This window comes from Pinus tabuliformis, chromosome 3_1 (assembly GCF_031772625.1).
Source record: "Pinus tabuliformis cultivar Carrire ecotype Pingquan chromosome 3_1, CPIR1, whole genome shotgun sequence".
Lineage (NCBI taxonomy): Eukaryota > Viridiplantae > Streptophyta > Pinopsida > Pinales > Pinaceae > Pinus > Pinus tabuliformis.
The window spans coordinates 727,624,982-727,641,522 of NC_142301.1; the positions used below are offsets into that span (position 1 = coordinate 727,624,982).

The following is a 16,541-nucleotide window of genomic DNA, read 5'->3' on the forward strand; positions in this document are numbered from 1 at the left end:
CTTCACTACTTAATATAGAGTCCATAAAAAATTATATTATTAAACGTGTAATATATCTTATGTTCAATTTACGTATCATATTTAAAACAAAAACATATTAATAACAAAATATATTTTACTGTGAGTAATATGTAAAATATTCAATGTCCATTTTAAATAACATAATTTTATATCAACTTTATATATATATATATTTCACTGTCCATTTAAGGGGATGTGTGTAATTTATTTAATACTTAATATGGAATTGATATATTAGATTAAAAAAATATTAATAATAAAGAAAATTTAATGTGGATTACAAATCAAATATTTGGATATGCATATTGAGTAAAAGATTTTAAAGAGAAAGAGAACTTAATTGGTGATTGTTGTGTTATGAAGTATTATGTAAATTGCTAGATACACTATTCAAATCCCCCAAGAGGTGTTTACCATATATATATATAGAGAGAGAGAGGGGGTGCTTTCTAATTCAAAGTATGAGAGAGATTTGTACATTTTTCAATGTATAATATGGATTTGATATGTAACATTTAAAAAAATATTAATAATAAAAATAATAAACTATATGTATATAGAAAAAGAGAGGGGCGTTTTCTAATTCAAAGTACGAGAAAGATTTGTAATTACTTCCATGTTTAATATGGATTTGATATGTAACATTTTATGGAGAGGTGTTAAGAACATTTGATATGTAACATTTATGGGGAGGTGTGTAATTTATTTGATACTCAATATGGAGTTGATATATTAGATTAAAAAAATATTAATAATAAAGAAAAATTGAATGTGGATTATAAATAAAAAATTTGGATATGCACATTGAATAATTTTTTTTAACGTCAAACATATATATTGATGTTATATGGGCCAAGGAGATAGCTTAATTGATGATTGTTATGTTATGAAGTATTATGTAAATTGTGAGATACAAGATTCAAATCCCATGTGGGTATTTACCCTATATATATATATATATATATAGAGAGAGAGAGAGAGAGAGAGAGTGTTTTCTAATTCAAAGTACGAGAGAGATTTGTAAGTCTTCTAATGTTTAATATGGATTTGATATGTAACATTTAAAAAAATATCAATAATAAAAATAATTAACTATATGTATATAGAAAAAGAGAAAGGAGGGTGCTTTCTAATTCAAAGTATGAGAGAGATTTGTAATTCTTTCAATGTTTGATATAGATTTGATATGTAACATTAAAAAATATTAATAATAAAAATAATTAACTATCTGCATATAGAAAAAGAGAGAGGAGGGTGCTTTTTAATTCAAAGTATGAGAGAGATTTGTAATTCTTTCAATGTTTAATATGAATTTGATATGTAACGTTTAAAAAAATATTAATAATAAAAATAATTAACAATATATATATATATATAAAAAATATATATATATATATATAAACACGTTTTTTTATTACCATCAACATTTTAATACTTAGAATATGAATTATAAATAAAATATTTCAATTTTAATTATTTAAAACAAGTGTCAATTATTATTATTATTATTTTTATTTTTAAACATTTTATTAGTATGTTGTTCAAAATTATTGAGAGCTAGATGTAAACCTTTCCTCAAATTTTACACTCAAAAATAAATTTGTATATTAAGATTTCGCAATCTATTCTAATATTTATAATTTTTTTTGAATTAATACATTGTATGGGTTATTATTATTATATATTTTAGAATAAATTCATTAAAGAATTTTATATATGGTGAAACGAGGGTGGATAAAAAACCATTCAGTATCTTTTTTGAATATTTTGGGGTTAAACATAAATATTTTTAGTCATTGTCAATGCCGAGACAAAATTAAAATTTATGAAGTGGTCGCAACTTTTTACGTAGGGAATCACGACCATTTCCTAACCACAATCACTTCCAACTTTATATGGTCTTAAGTTCGTATGTATTATTTCCATTCGCACAGAGGGGCTTGTACTTTTAAGCAATATGGTTTCATGGGTTTAATTTTTGTCTTCGACAGATATGAAAAATCCACAAAAAGCTTACAGCAACGACACACAGAGAAACAAAGGACACAGAGATATTAGGATTTTTCTTTTCACGGGTTAGTGTTTGTTGTACTTTGTGGCCAAAGTTTAATTATTATTATTATTTTAAAGTTGAAATTGGATGATAAATATTTGTTGATATTGAGATTGGATGATAAATATTAAATAATAAAATTATATATTTCAAAAATACTAAATATATAAAATAATTAGATGACATTTTTAATAAATTAATAACATTAAAAAAATATTTATAAAATTAGAATCAATAAAATCAACAACCTTATTACCTAAGGTTTCTTACCATACATCTTATCATTCTATTAATAAAACAAAGAAAATAAACAAACAATTTTCTATTACAAATAACAAAGATAACCACCCCATGGACCTTCTTTTTCTATACGTCAATTTTTAAAGCGACAACTTTGTGGAGAATATCTAACAAGTTGTTCGACTAGTTGATCCCATGATGCCAGTCATTTCATGACGTTTATCCAGCGCAACGACTCTTTCCCGACGCCGGGGAAATTTACCGATGCATAACAGCAATTTTGTTCAGTGATCGTAAATATGGCACCAGCAACAAATTCAGAGGCATTCTAGTGTCCCGTGAAATGGCGCGGGATCCTTATTGCTTGAACGCTTTAGCTAGTCTTCGAAGCCTCGAGCCATTAATGTCAGTGGGCGCACACGAGGCTGGACCGTTGCATCTTTTCGGAGGTAAGTTGTTCAATTCCCGTCGGCTTTCACGGACAACCTGCCGAGAAAACAAAGAAAATGTCATCCAGGGTCGCAGCAGAGGGTTTCAGGAGAAGCCCCAGGGACGCTCGCGAGAAAATGTTAAGGTAAGTTAGTTATATTAGGGCCATTAAAGGTCTGTTATCTTAGGGCTAAGCTTACTTTACATTTATGTTATTATGAGCTAGGTTTAACATAACTGTCTGCGGGAGTTGCCTGTACCGTTTTTTTACTCTTTTACTCTGTATTTATCACCTTTTTGTAATTATATTGTCCAGTCAGACATTATAATTATATAAAATGTATTTCTGGCAAGAGAATATAATTTCGATAAAATGTGTTAAATATAGCAAGTGTAAAGAGCCCGAGATCGATTGCATTTCGGGAACTTCAACAGATTGCGCTCCCTCTATACTTATCTTTTCTTTCATCCATTGCGTAATGGACCTTAGTTCGTTTGTTCAAGTATATAAGGGGGCCCTAAATTAGTGTAAAACGCATAAACTTGAGCATTCTACAGCAGTTATGCCACAGGCAGCCTGTAGAATTCATCCACTTGAAGTGCAAAACTGGAAACCCTATAGCGGCTTAACCAGAAACGTGTGCCCTGTGCCCCGCAGTATTGGAAAAGGGAAATGGAAAGGGCAGGAAGTCGGGGTGGCAAAGGTTCATAAGTATTTGAAATACTGGGATAGTCGGCACAGAAAACTGATAGGGAAGGGGGGTGGGGAATAGTTTTGGGAAACGGTAGCAAATGTTTTCAAGTAAGGTCTATGCAGATCTAATGAAAACTTTTTAAATAGACACTATATCTCAAATAAACCCTTTGAAATTCAAAATGTAGATACTTAATCTTTGGGATTATGGTGTATTGTAAATATTAATTTAGGAGAAATATGAAGAGTCATAAGTGAATGTCGAGTTATCAAACCTTTTGAAAGATCAAACCAAGAGTCATCTGTCAATGTATTATATGAGTCACATTAATAAAAATTTTAATCCATGGAGTTACTCATCTTTGGCTTGATAATGGTATCAAAGTATGTTATCTTTAGATAACGTCATATTTAGAGGCATGTTGGATGCTTCTATCTTGTGCAATACTCTACCCCTTGAATCTTATTTTGGGCTCCCACAATCTTCTCTTTGCTTCAACTCCTTACATTCTTCATTGGCTTGTAGCCTGCCATTGTCAAAATCGTTGCCCTTCGCTAGGGTTTCTGCATTGCGGCCATCTGTTAGAGTTTCTGACAAGGAGACTTGTGAAATGAAGCCTTGAAATGGCTCATCACCTTGTGCGAGGATTCTACTGATATGATTTATTTTTGTAGGGGTTGAAGCCCTTTTTCCCATTTGGTTCTTGTAGAGCCACAATTGGGTGTCATGTTTTGGCTTGAAATTCTATGTCGTGTTAAGATATCGGTGTTTTGCTGATACCTATCTTGGGTTTTTGTTGCATTGGGGAAGACCATTGCAAGTATCTACTGCAAATATCTCCACTAAATGGCATGTGTAAAGACCCTGATATTGATTGCATTTTGGGAACTTCAACGGATTGCTTGAAGGCTCCCTCTATACTTATCCTTTCTTTTGTTCTTTGCGAAATAACCCTTAGTTCGATTGTTCAAGTATATAAAGGGACCCTAAAATAGTGCAAAACACATAAACTTGAGTATTCTACAACGATTATGCACAGGGTGTGTGTAGAATTCATCCACTTGAAGTGCATGATTGGAAACCCTATGGATGTGTAACCAGAATCGACAAAATGAAATGACTAATAATTATAAGGGACATCATACTTTGATGTAGGGGAGAAGCTTTTCTGCTACAACAAATTCCAACATAAACATGACAACACCTAGACATAGACCTAGAAACGTATTCTTCGTGTCCTACAATATTGGAAAAGGGAAATGGAAAGGGCAAGAAGTCAGTGTGGCAAAGGTCCATAAGTATTGAAAATACTGGGATAGTCTGCACATAACACTGTAGGGAACGGGGGGGTGGAGGGGAGAATTTTTTTGGGAAACGATAGCAAATGTTTTAAGTAAGGTCTATGTAGATCCTAATGATCTTTTTTTAAATGAGACATTATAAGTCAAATAAACCGTCTGTAATTCAAAATGATAGATCCTTTATCCTTGGGATTATGGTATATTGTAAATATTAATTTAGGAGAAATATGAAGAGTCATAGGTGAATATCAAGAGTTATCACACCTTTTGAAAGATCAAACCAAGAGTCATCTGTCAATGTATTTGTGTATGAGTCACACTAATAAAAAAAAAAAATTGCTACTTTGATTCAAGGTGAACAAATTTGGTTTTGTGTGTAGGATAGTGCCATTATCTTGTTTTGCAACATTTTAGGTGGAGAAGGTAGATGCCCTTGATGTGTTCTTGAAAATTAATTGGGCCAATTTCTTAAAAAACCAGTCGGTTAGGAAGGCACATGGCTAGGCCTGCTGATGGGAACCGCAGGGGGTTTTTGGAAAACCATGGCAAGTTTGCTTCTGAATTTCCCCCCTTAAGCTTATAAAAGGATTCCTAAGCTTCTATTTGCCTCACACATTTGATTTCTAATGTTTGTGAGCATATGAGAGCTTGGACAATTCTATAACAACATTGAGTTTTGGAGCAACAACAACAAGTTTGGAGGTTCTTTGTCATCTTGAAGTTGGTTTGGAGCTATTTAGTGGAGTTAGGGGTGTTGATCCCTATGCAAATTTGATAGTGGAACCAAAAGTTGAAGGAAACAAACCACCAAGACCAAGCATGGCACATGGTGACTCGTGAAGAAAGCAGTGGTCGTGCAACGACAAACTCATGCTTCTAGTTATGCTAGGCCTAGTGTTGTTGCTCATGCTATTACGAGTATTGCTTTTGAGGCTGGAGAGGAGTTTGAGAAGTCCTCAAACACTGAGCAAGATTATGTTTATGTAGCTCTTGATGATGATCCCATGTGTAGTAGTGGTGACGAGTTTGATGAGTGATCATGTTGATCAATGATTTGTAGTAGGGTAGCGGCCTAGTAGCTTTAGTTGTAGCATTGTTTTTGGACTCTAGAGGCCATTTAGAGCCTTACTGTAGCATTGTTTTTGGACTCTAGAGGACATTTAGAGCCTTATTGGTTACGTACTTTGTCAATGATATCATTGATATGTATTACACTCTCAGTGCCATTTTGATATATGCACCCTTACATGATATATAAATGAGAATACTTCCCATATTTTTGTCTCTAACGGTTTGGAATCATGGTTTCTAATCTTCAAAATAACTTTTTTTTTATTAAAAATTATTTATTTTATGTATTTTTTCCAATTCCAGTTGATTGAATCTAGTTCGATCTAATTTCGGTTCGAGTTATGATTAGTGATCCGAATTGGATCCTTGAAAATTATCAGAGTTTCTATGACTATTTCAAATCATGACAGAGTTCAAAAATCTCATGAACAACGAGCTATCAGGAAGGACCTCTGGATAGTGGCAGTTTGTAGCCAGCACGGAACAACGAGGACCTCGGTCAAAGCGCGCTGATCGTTGGCCCATGGAGACCGCGCAGTGGCGCAAACTAGCAATTGGGAAGACCATATCAGAAAACGAAGCCCGTTTTTGATGCATTGGGCAAAACCCCTCGAGAAGGAAAAGCCCCAGGTGCACGGTCACAAGGGAAGCCAAGAAACCGTGGGAAAAGCGCTAAAACGACAGGCGGGTCTCGCGCTCCAAAACCGGCGGCATATTGGAGGCATTTCGGGCGGTAAGCGGGTTTGTTAGAGGACCAAGCGATTCCATACATTGAACGACGCGTGTCCGGCGGATGAGAGAGAAAACTGCCTTCATCGCAGGCTAACAGTTGAGCAAGTCAATCACGCGATAAGAGCGATAATCGTAGGATCTGGAGGCCCCAGATCTAATGGCGGAGATTGCACTCGATGGGAAACTGGATTTGGAGGGGGGGAATAAACTACGGCGCATAAAAGTTTGAAGTTCGATTTGACCGTTGAGCTGGCGGATGAATCATTTCACAAAGTAATCGAAAAAAGGAACTGTTCGAGGAGGAGCCATCGCTCAGTTCGTGAGAGGACAAGTGGCCACCACCTGTGAAACGTTACACAGTGGCGATGACATAGAAGCAGGGAATTCCAAGCGAACAAAGATAAGCGAACCGAAGGGACAGAAGAGGAAGCAAACAGTTAAGGGACGGACTGGCTTTAAGCCATGAACAGACAGAGAGCAAAGAGAGGGAAGACAGGGAGACAGAAGCAGAGAACAGAGAAGTCGAGCTGATCTGCAGAGCTAAGGCAACATCGAGTAGACAGAATCAAGGAGGCTTGAGAGGTTCAAGCAATCCCTGTGAGGATATCTGTCGGGAACTAAGTACCAAATTGGACTCATCCTATTAAGATCAGTTGAGGTCGAGACTTGGTAAGGGGGAGTCTGTGTACTCTAGTGGCTTGGGGAATCCAAGTACCACCCTACTAAGCATCATCTGCTACAGGAAACTCAAATTGAGCTCCTCATTGTAAAAACTTTGCTTAAAGACACAATAAAAAAAGGTCACCACTGAAAGCTGGACCAGGAGACGTAGCCCAGGAGGATTGGGTGAACTCCTTATTAATTTGTTGTGTTTTTGCATTTGCTTGCTGTGTTTCTCTTACTGTTTTCCAATGCCTGTGTATTTCGCAATCTTATTGATCTGTTGCTTAAAATAACATAGGCACACCAGCATATGAGTCTGTGATACCTACATTAATTAACTGAGATCATACATAAGTGATTTTCAGATCAAGTGGTATCAGAGCTTTAGGCTGTTAAGGTTGGACAAGCTTGTGCTGGATTAAGCTGTTGAATGCTAACTAGATCAAAGCTCAAATTAGGAGAAGGAGAGTTGGTCGAAACTAATTCTGAGATTGGAAGAGTCTATCCTCAGAAGACAATGTCAGAGGAAGGTTCTGTGGTGCCAGACCCTCAATTTATAGATAGTTTCCTAGCCATAAGGTCCATGGTAGAGGAAATGTATAAGGACTTTAGAAAACATAAAGATGAAGACTCATCAGGCTCTAAACAAAATAAAGGAGAAGAAGAGTCTCTCCTCCATGACCACTCGAAAGGCAAGGGGAAAGAAGAAAGCTTTCTCATACCTCCTAATAGCCTTGAACATAAAAGGAAGACATCTTTGATTAAACTAGATGTTAAATTTGATTTACCAATATATGATGGAGAGTTGAATGCAGAAAAGTTGGACAATTGGATCAGACAAATTGATGTTTATTGCAGAGTGCAGAGTATCGATTCAGATAAGAGCAAGATTCAGCTGGCCAGCCTACGCCTTGGAGGCACTGCCTTGGTTTGGTGGGAAGGCAGGACCCAAGCTGACATGAAGAGACATGGTAAGACTCTTTCTGTCTGGAGTGAATTTGTTTCTGCAATCAAAAAGCAGTTCTATCCACTGGCCTACATGCAGCAAGCCATGATGAGCTGGCAAACTCTTTGACAATTGAAAGGGCAAAGTGTACAAGGTTACACCCAAGAATTTAGGAAGAGAGCTTTGATTCTAGGAATCTCATTAGACTCACCTGAGACTCTGTTGAAGTACATCGGTGGTCTACACAGCTACATGAGGCACACTATCCTCATGTTTAATCCCACTAGTATAGATGAGGTATCTGTTCAAGCTACGCATCTAGAAGCTAGAGGAAAGAATGGAAACCCAGAAGTTGGGGGATTATCCCAACCCACTGCAAGCAAGAATAAGGAGAAAAGAAAACAAAAATGGAAAGCAAGGAAGGCTAATATTGCACAGAAAAGCAAGTCTTCATGCACTCACTGTAAGAAGGATGGGCATGATGATAAGCACTGTTGGATTCTGCATCTGGAGCTGAAACCTAAGAAGTTCGAGGGCAAGAAGAAGAAGACTGCTGCAGCTATTCAGAAAGATTTGGGGTCGGACTCAGGAGATGAAACAACCATTGCAGCCATAGGTATAAAAGGTAAGAATTTTGAAGCATCTACTAGTAATTCTGCACAATCTACTGTTGATGAAGAAAATGAGAGAAAAAGACATGAGCTTTTCCATATTCGAGTTATTTCCAAACATCAAAAGATTGATACTTTGTTTGATAGTGGCTCACAAGTAAATTTAATTTCTGAAGCAATTGTAAAGAAGTTGGGATTACTGACTACACCTCACAAGAAACCATACCCATTAGGATGGTTAAATGATAAAACACAACTACAAGTGACTAGACAATGCAAACTCAAGTTTTCTTTTGGGTCAGCATTTGTAGATGAGGTTGAGTTAGACATAATTCCTTTGGATATATGTGGAATTGTTTTAGGAAGTCCTTACTTGTATGACAGGAAAACTATTTTCTATAGGGCTGAGAACAAGTATTTACTCGTTAAAGATGGAATCGAATACTTTGTAAGAGCTCATAAGCTCAAGAATAATTACACTCTCATAAACTTAGGGCAGATGAAACGAATGATAAATTCATGCAAACAATTTTTACTGATGGTTGTAAAGGAAAAGAAACCTGATAAAACCAATGTATTTGAGGGCTGTGATGCTAAACAACAAGCTGATTTAGAAAAAGTTGTTTCAGAGTATGATATCTTGTTTCAAGAACCTAAAGGTCTGCCACCCAAAAAGGAAATAGTGCATGAAATTAATTTGCAGCAAGATGATCCATTCCCTAACATTGGAATGTACAGGTTGTCCGCTTTAGAGAATGCAGAAATCAAAAAGCAGGTGCAGGAGTTGCTCGAGAAGGGGTTCATCAGGCCTAGCACATCACCATGTGGATCTCCAATCGTTTTGGTGAGAAAGAAAGATGGCTCGTGGAGAATGTGCATTGATTACCGAACATTGAATAAGATAACAATAAAAAATCGTTATCCCCTTCCTCGCATAGATGATCTTTTAGATCAATTGAAAGAAGCTGTTTATTTTTTCAAGTTAGACTTGCATAGTGGATATCATCAGGTCAAAGTTGCAGAACAAGATGCATGGAAGACTGCTTTCAAAACAAAGTAGGGATTGTATGAGTGGCTGGTTATGCCTTTTGGCTTAACTAATGCTCCTGCTACTTTCATGAGAATAATGAATGATGTACTTAGACCTTTTCTTGATGATTTTGTTATTGTATATCTGGATGACATTCTGATATTTAGCAAAACATGGGAAGATCATTTAAAGCATGTTAAGCAGACACTAGATGTTTTGAAAAGAGAAAAACTTTATGTGAAACTCTCAAAATGTGAATTTGACAAAACATCTTTGAATTATTTGGGACATATAGTGGGGGGTGGTGAATTGAAGATAGATCCCTCTAAGGTGAGTCATTGTAAACTGGCCTAAACCCAAATCTGCTACATAAGTTAGGAGCTTCTTAGGAGCAGCACAATATTGGAGAAAGTTCATTTCTAACTTTTTCTTAATTGCAGCTTCCTTACATGCTTTAACATGATTGAACAAGGTGTTTCAGTGGGGAGGCAAACAACAGAAAGCCTTCTATACCTTGAAAGAAAAGATTAGTACAACACCAGTACTAGCACTGCCTGATCTTCAAAGACCCTTTGAGATCCAAACGGATGCTAGTGACTATGCCATGGGAGCAGTGTTGATACAACACGGTAAACCCATATGTTATCATTCTGAGACATTTAATTCTGCAGTAGTTAACTATCCCACATATGATAAAAAATTGTATGCATTAGTACAGAGTGTGAAAAAGTGGAAACATTACTTAATGGGCAAATAGACAGTAATACATACTGATCATCAACCACTTCAATATCTACACTCCCAAACTAAGTTGCAGCAATCAAGACACTATAGATGGATGGGTTTTGTACAACAGTTTCATTTAGTCATCAGATATAAAAAGGGCATACACAATAAAGTTGCAGATATGTTATCTAGACCCATTATAAATGCATCTACTATACTTGAGCATAATTCTGTGTTACATGAGAGCGACATTGAACAATATGCTCAAGATATAGACTTTAAAGATGTATATGCAACTTTAAGTCAAGGCAAACGAGTAGAAGAATTGGATTATCATATTAAGGACCAACTCTTATATCATTGTGTGAAGCTATGTATTCCACAAACTGAAAGAGTAAAGATAATTCGAGAAGCACACACTTCTCTAATATCAGGTCACTTTGGGGTAAGTAAAACAGTTGCACAGCTGCAAAGGTTTTGTTATTGGCCAAATAATGAACGAGACAGTTTCTAGATATGTAAGAGAGTGTACTATGTGTGCTAAAAGCAAGCCCAACAATAGAAAAGTAGGCTTGTACACTCCATTACCAGTTCCTTCTCATCCTTGGGAAAGTGTTTCCATAGACTTTGTTGGAGGACTGCCCAAACTAGGAAAGGTCATGATTATCTGTATGTTGTTGTGGATAGGTTCAGCAAAATTTGTATTTTGATACCTTGTAATAAACAGATTACAGCTGAACAAATTGCAAAACTGTTCTTTCAACATGTATGGGTTCATTTTGTATTACCCACTTCCATTATATCTGATCGAGACACCCGATTTGTGGAAAGTTTTGGTCAAGTCTGTGGGAACTGATGGACACTAAACTGAAGAAAAGCACAGCTTTCCATCCACAAACCGATGGCCAGACAGAAGTAGTCAACAGGACAGTGATCCAGTTGCTCAGAGGATATTGCAGCAAGCATCCTAAGCTTTGGGATGAACATTTGTGTTATGTGCAACATGCTTACAACTGAGCCAACATTTTTCCACACAGAGATCTCCTTTTGAGATCTGTTTTGGTTTCACACCAAGGTCTCCCTTGGATTTTGTCTTTGGTAAGGACACACCAGTTGAGGGACACAACGATGTGGATAGGGCAACTAGGTTCATTGAATAGATCCAAGAGATCCACCAGGCAGTACAGGAACAACTGGAAAAGAGCCAGGCCAAATACAAGGCAAGGCATGACAAGCATCGGATGGAGCGTAGTTTCCAAATTGGTGATCAAGTCTGGTTGTATATCAGCAAGGACAGGATCCAAGGTGAAGGTAAAAAGCTAAAACCTATTAGGTATGGACCTTTCAAGATACTTGAGAAAATTGGTGAGAATGCTTTTCACCTTTATCTACCAGCTTACATGCACATCTACTCAGTCGTAAATGCAGATAGCTTGAGATTGTTTAAACCTTCACTAATTGAGGATCCTGAAGAGCAGAGTCAATTGCCTTCTATTGATGACCTGCTACTTGAATATCTTAATGAATTGCAGGAAGACACAGTTCTGGACAGGAAGGTGAGAACGACGCATAGGGGAGATGTTGAGTACCTCAAAATTGGGCTCAGGGGTTCAAAGCCAAGCAGTGCAAAATGGATAGAGATTGGACAAGTGAGACAATTGTACCCTCACTTAGTCGATGCTTGAAAACCAACTTTTGGTGGTCCAAAAGCTTTTTTAGTGGGAAGGCCGTGATCCAAATTGGATCCTTGAAAATTATCAGAGTTTCTATGACTGTTTCAAATCATGATAGACTTCAAAAATCTTATGAACAACGAGCTATCAGGAAGGACCTCTGGACAGTGGCAGTTTGTAGCTAGCACGGAACAACGAGGACCTCGGTCAAAGCGCGCTGACCGTTGGCCCATGGAGACCGCGCAGTGGCGCAAACTAGCAATTGGGAAGACCAGATCAGAAAACGAAGGCCGTTTCTGATGCCCCTCGAGAAGGAAAAGCCCCGGGCGCACGGTCGCAAGGGAAGCCAAGAAACTGTGGGAAAAGCGCTAAAACGACAGGCGGGTCCCGCGCTCCAAAACCAGTGGAATATCGGAGGCATTTCGGGTGGTAAGCGGGTTTGTCAGAGGACCAAGCGATTCCATACGTTGAACGACGCGTGTCCGGCGGATGAGAGAGAAAACCGCCCTCATCGCAGGCTAACGGTTGAGCAAGTCAACCGCACAATAAGAGCGATAACTGTAGGATCTGGAGGCCCCATATCTAATGGCGGAGATTGCACCCAATGGGAAATCAGATTTGGAGTGGGGGGGAATAAACTACGCGCATAAAAGTTTGAAGTCCAATTTGACTGCTGAGCTGGCGAATGAATCATTTCACAAAGTAACCGAAATAACGAACCGTTTGAGGAAGAGCTGGCGCTCAGTTCGTGAGAGGACAAGTGGCCACCTCCTATGAAACGTTACATAGTGGCGATGACACAGAAGCAGGGAATTCCAAGCGAACAGAGGCAGGCGAACTGAAGGGACGGAAGAGGAAGCGAACAGTCAAGGGACGGATTGGCTTTAAGCCATGAACAGACAGAGAACAGAGACAGGGAAGACAGGGAGACAGAAACAGAGAAGTCGAGCTGACCTGCAGAGCTAAGGCAGCATCAAGCAGACAGAATCAAGGAGGCTTGAGAGGTTCAAGCAATCCCTGTGAGGATATCTGTCGGGAACTGAGTACCAAATTGGACTCATCCCATTAAGACCAGTTGAGGTCGAGACTTGGTAAGGGGGAGTCTGTGTACTCTAGTGGCTTGGGGAATCCAAGTACCACCCTACTAAGCATCATCTGCTACAGGAGACTCAAATTGAGCTCCTCATTGTAAAAACTCTGCTTAAAGACACTAAAAAAAAGGCCACCACTGAAAGCTGGACCAGGAGATGTAGCCCAGGAGGATTGGGTGAACTCCTTATTAATTTGTTGTGTTTTTGCATTTGCTTGCTGTGTTTCTCTCACTGTTTTCCAATGCCTGTGTATTTCGCAATCTTATCGATCCGTTGCTTAAAATAACATAGGCACACCAACACATGACTCTGTAATACCTACATTAATTAACTGAGATCATACATAAGTGATTTTCAAATCAATTAGATAGGTGACCAGTTCGAAACCTGGTTCTGGTTTTTAAAACTATGAACATACCATTGCTATAACCATCTTTTCTTAATGCATGGGTTGTACACCACTAGATATAGCAATGTATAGTCTTTTGTAAATTGCTCGAGTGTGATTTAGTGTTGGGAGGAGAGGAAGCACAATTTGTTGTCTAGGAAAGGCAAAAATAGAGTAGGCCATACTGTTATAGATGTACCCTCTTTTATAGAGGTCATATACTTCTATTTGAGGTGATTTATTGACCATACAATTGTGGGTTCAAGTAGGCTATAGAGGTCACCTTGCAAGCTTTGATCAAAGGAATGAGAATATTAGTTGAAGGAGAAATCCTTAAGTATATATGTGTTTCATTTTTGCTTCCATCATACATTTTTTAGCTAGTGTGATTGATGCAATGTTTAAAGGTTTAATTTTTGTTGTTAAATAATTTCTGCACAAGTTACCCAACTGTTAGATCCTTAAGGGTTTGTATAAGTTAATTGATTGCCAAAAAAGGGACCAACAATTAGAGGGTTTCAATATTTCTTTTAAGGATTAAATTTTTAGATCTGAGAGTTTGTGCATTAGATCTCAGATATGGCCTTAAATAGCCTTAAATTCTAGGACAGATTGGATGGTGCCTCAAATTTCTTGTCTTGGAAAGTCAGGCTTACACTCTTATTGGAAGATAATGATTTTTGGGATATTGTTAAGGATGTTGTGCCTTTGTCTACAAATCCACAATTGTTGGCAGCTCACAAGAAGAAGGGAATGAATGCAAAGAGGATGATTATGGATGCAGTGAATTGCCACTTGATTCCTCACCTATCTAAGCAAAATATGACAAAGGAAATGTTTGATGCCCTAGTTAGCCTGTACAAGAGTGAGAACATAAACAAAAAGATGTTATGATGAAACAAACTCAAATCCATAGAGATGACTAGATTAGATTTAGCCCCCAGAAAGGTGATGCAGATTTGTGATCAACTTGCAACAGCTGGGGAGAAAATTGTAGATGTAAAGCTAGTGAACATGAGGGCCTTCTTAACTTTGAAAGGCCGTGGGATGATTATATCTAGGAGGAGACTTGAACGAAGTCAAAGGCCAACAAGAATGGTGGTGATGAGAACCTAGCCTTATTTGGTTAGACAAATAAGGGTGGTGGTAAATGATTGAACAAGGGTAAGGAAAAAGGTGAGGAGTTGGCCTCAAAGCTAGGAAAGAAGTACTTGAGTAAATTCAAGTATTTCATTGGTCATAGACATAATCATTATGCACCATAATCTCTTGATAAGATGAAGGGTAAAGGGAAGCAACAACAGAAGCAAGTACCCTTTGTAGAAACTCAGATGAATGAGTTTGCTACCAAGTTCGAGAAGTGTTTCTCTATGGTGTCTTGCCTTTCTGCCAACATGGTTCTCAAGAATGCATGGTATGTTGACAATGGGGCATATTATCATATGACATCATTTCGACAATTATTTTCTAGTCTAACAAAGGACTTAGACATGCAGGTTGAGCTTGATGATGATGCCAACTGCCTAGTAGCAGGAGTTGGTACCATTCCCTACCAACTCAAGTCAAGTAACTCTTTAGCTTTTGATGATATTTTGTTTGTTATAGGTCTTAGGAAGAACTTACTTTGGGTTTTGGTTATGAATGATAAAAATTATGCAATTGAGTTGAAGAGCCATCAAGTCTTCATCAAGCCCAAGGAATCTAACCCATATATAGCTCAAGTAGTAGGGGTTAGAGAAGGTAATGTTCATAGGTTGCAGGGTAAATCTGTTCGAGCCCTTGTTCATAACATTGATGGTTTGTGTGAATTGTGGGATAATAAGATGTGGCACTGGCTGTGAAAATTCCCGAATCTAACACATCAGAGACCTCTACTGCAATTTCTGGTTTACTATCTCCTACTTGTTCTTTATATTAACAAGTTATTTAATTGCATAAACATCGAAGTAAACACAAATGCAACCTTCACAGATATACATATCATGCATTGAAGTAAATAGAAACAATAACACAAGGGACACAGTTATTTTTGGACAATCTTCCCCGGAAAAACCCAATGCAGGAAAGCCGATGCAACAGATATGAGGGTTTTATTATTAAGTAGATTCTTGAATACAACTAGGGTGCCAGAATTGGCTCACCCCATAGAGAATATCCATGGCAGTAATACCTCTATCTGGAGACAGATATTCCGGCAAATCAACAACCGAATGATCAAACCCACAGTGAATGTGACTGTTCCTTGTGCTAGACAACGAAAGCTGCTCCAAGCACTGCTCTGGAACTGTGTCACTCTTCAAGAACTGCGTCACCCTCTCCCGACTGATCTTCTCTCAGCCTGCCCCACAGAATCTTCCCAGCGCTACCTCTGAAGCCCTCTGCGTCAGCCTCTACGGCTTTTGCATCAGCCTCTACGGCCCTCTGCGTCCTCTACGCTGCCTCCTTCGGCCTCTGCGTCAACCCTTCTTGGGCCTGCGCTGTCTCTTCCGGTACTTCACTGCCTCTCTACTATGTATTCTTTAGCCTTGGATGAAAATCCCTTGCTGAACTGCGCCTTGCTGCAACTTATCACTAACTTGATTTCCTCAGCAAACATCGCCCCAGAAAACCGAATTCTTGATCTCTCTTGGTGTGTCTCCCATTGACCCTCAAGCCTCCTCTTATACTTTTCTTGTTGACAATTCAACGATTGAGATTAAGTCCCTAATCAACGACTAAGATTAGAACTGGCTTGATCCTCGTCACTTAGAACTTTCTCACCCATATTATATTAATACACATTAATATTTTTATTTTCCTAAGTTTAGACTTAGGGACCCATTAAAAATATTAATTATTTTAATATCTCTTCATCCGGGTGGAATTTCTCCA

The 16,541-nt window shown here is 37.9% G+C and overlaps 1 protein-coding gene across 2 annotated transcripts in view; it reads left to right on the top strand.

The window, feature by feature from the left end:
* Nucleotides 1-2,480: 2,480 nt before the first annotated feature.
* The window catches only part of LOC149189349 (uncharacterized), a 147,822-nt gene continuing 133,761 nt past the window's right edge, over nucleotides 2,481-16,541 (top strand). Inside the window, exon 1 of one of the 2 annotated variants that reach the window (XM_089411800.1) lies at nucleotides 2,481-2,888. In XM_089411800.1, the coding sequence (XP_089267926.1) occupies nucleotides 2,658-2,888 (231 nt within the window). In that variant the 5' untranslated portion in view covers nucleotides 2,481-2,657. The remainder of the gene's footprint in view (nucleotides 2,889-16,541) is intronic. The other variant, XM_089411801.1, reaches the window with a different exon arrangement.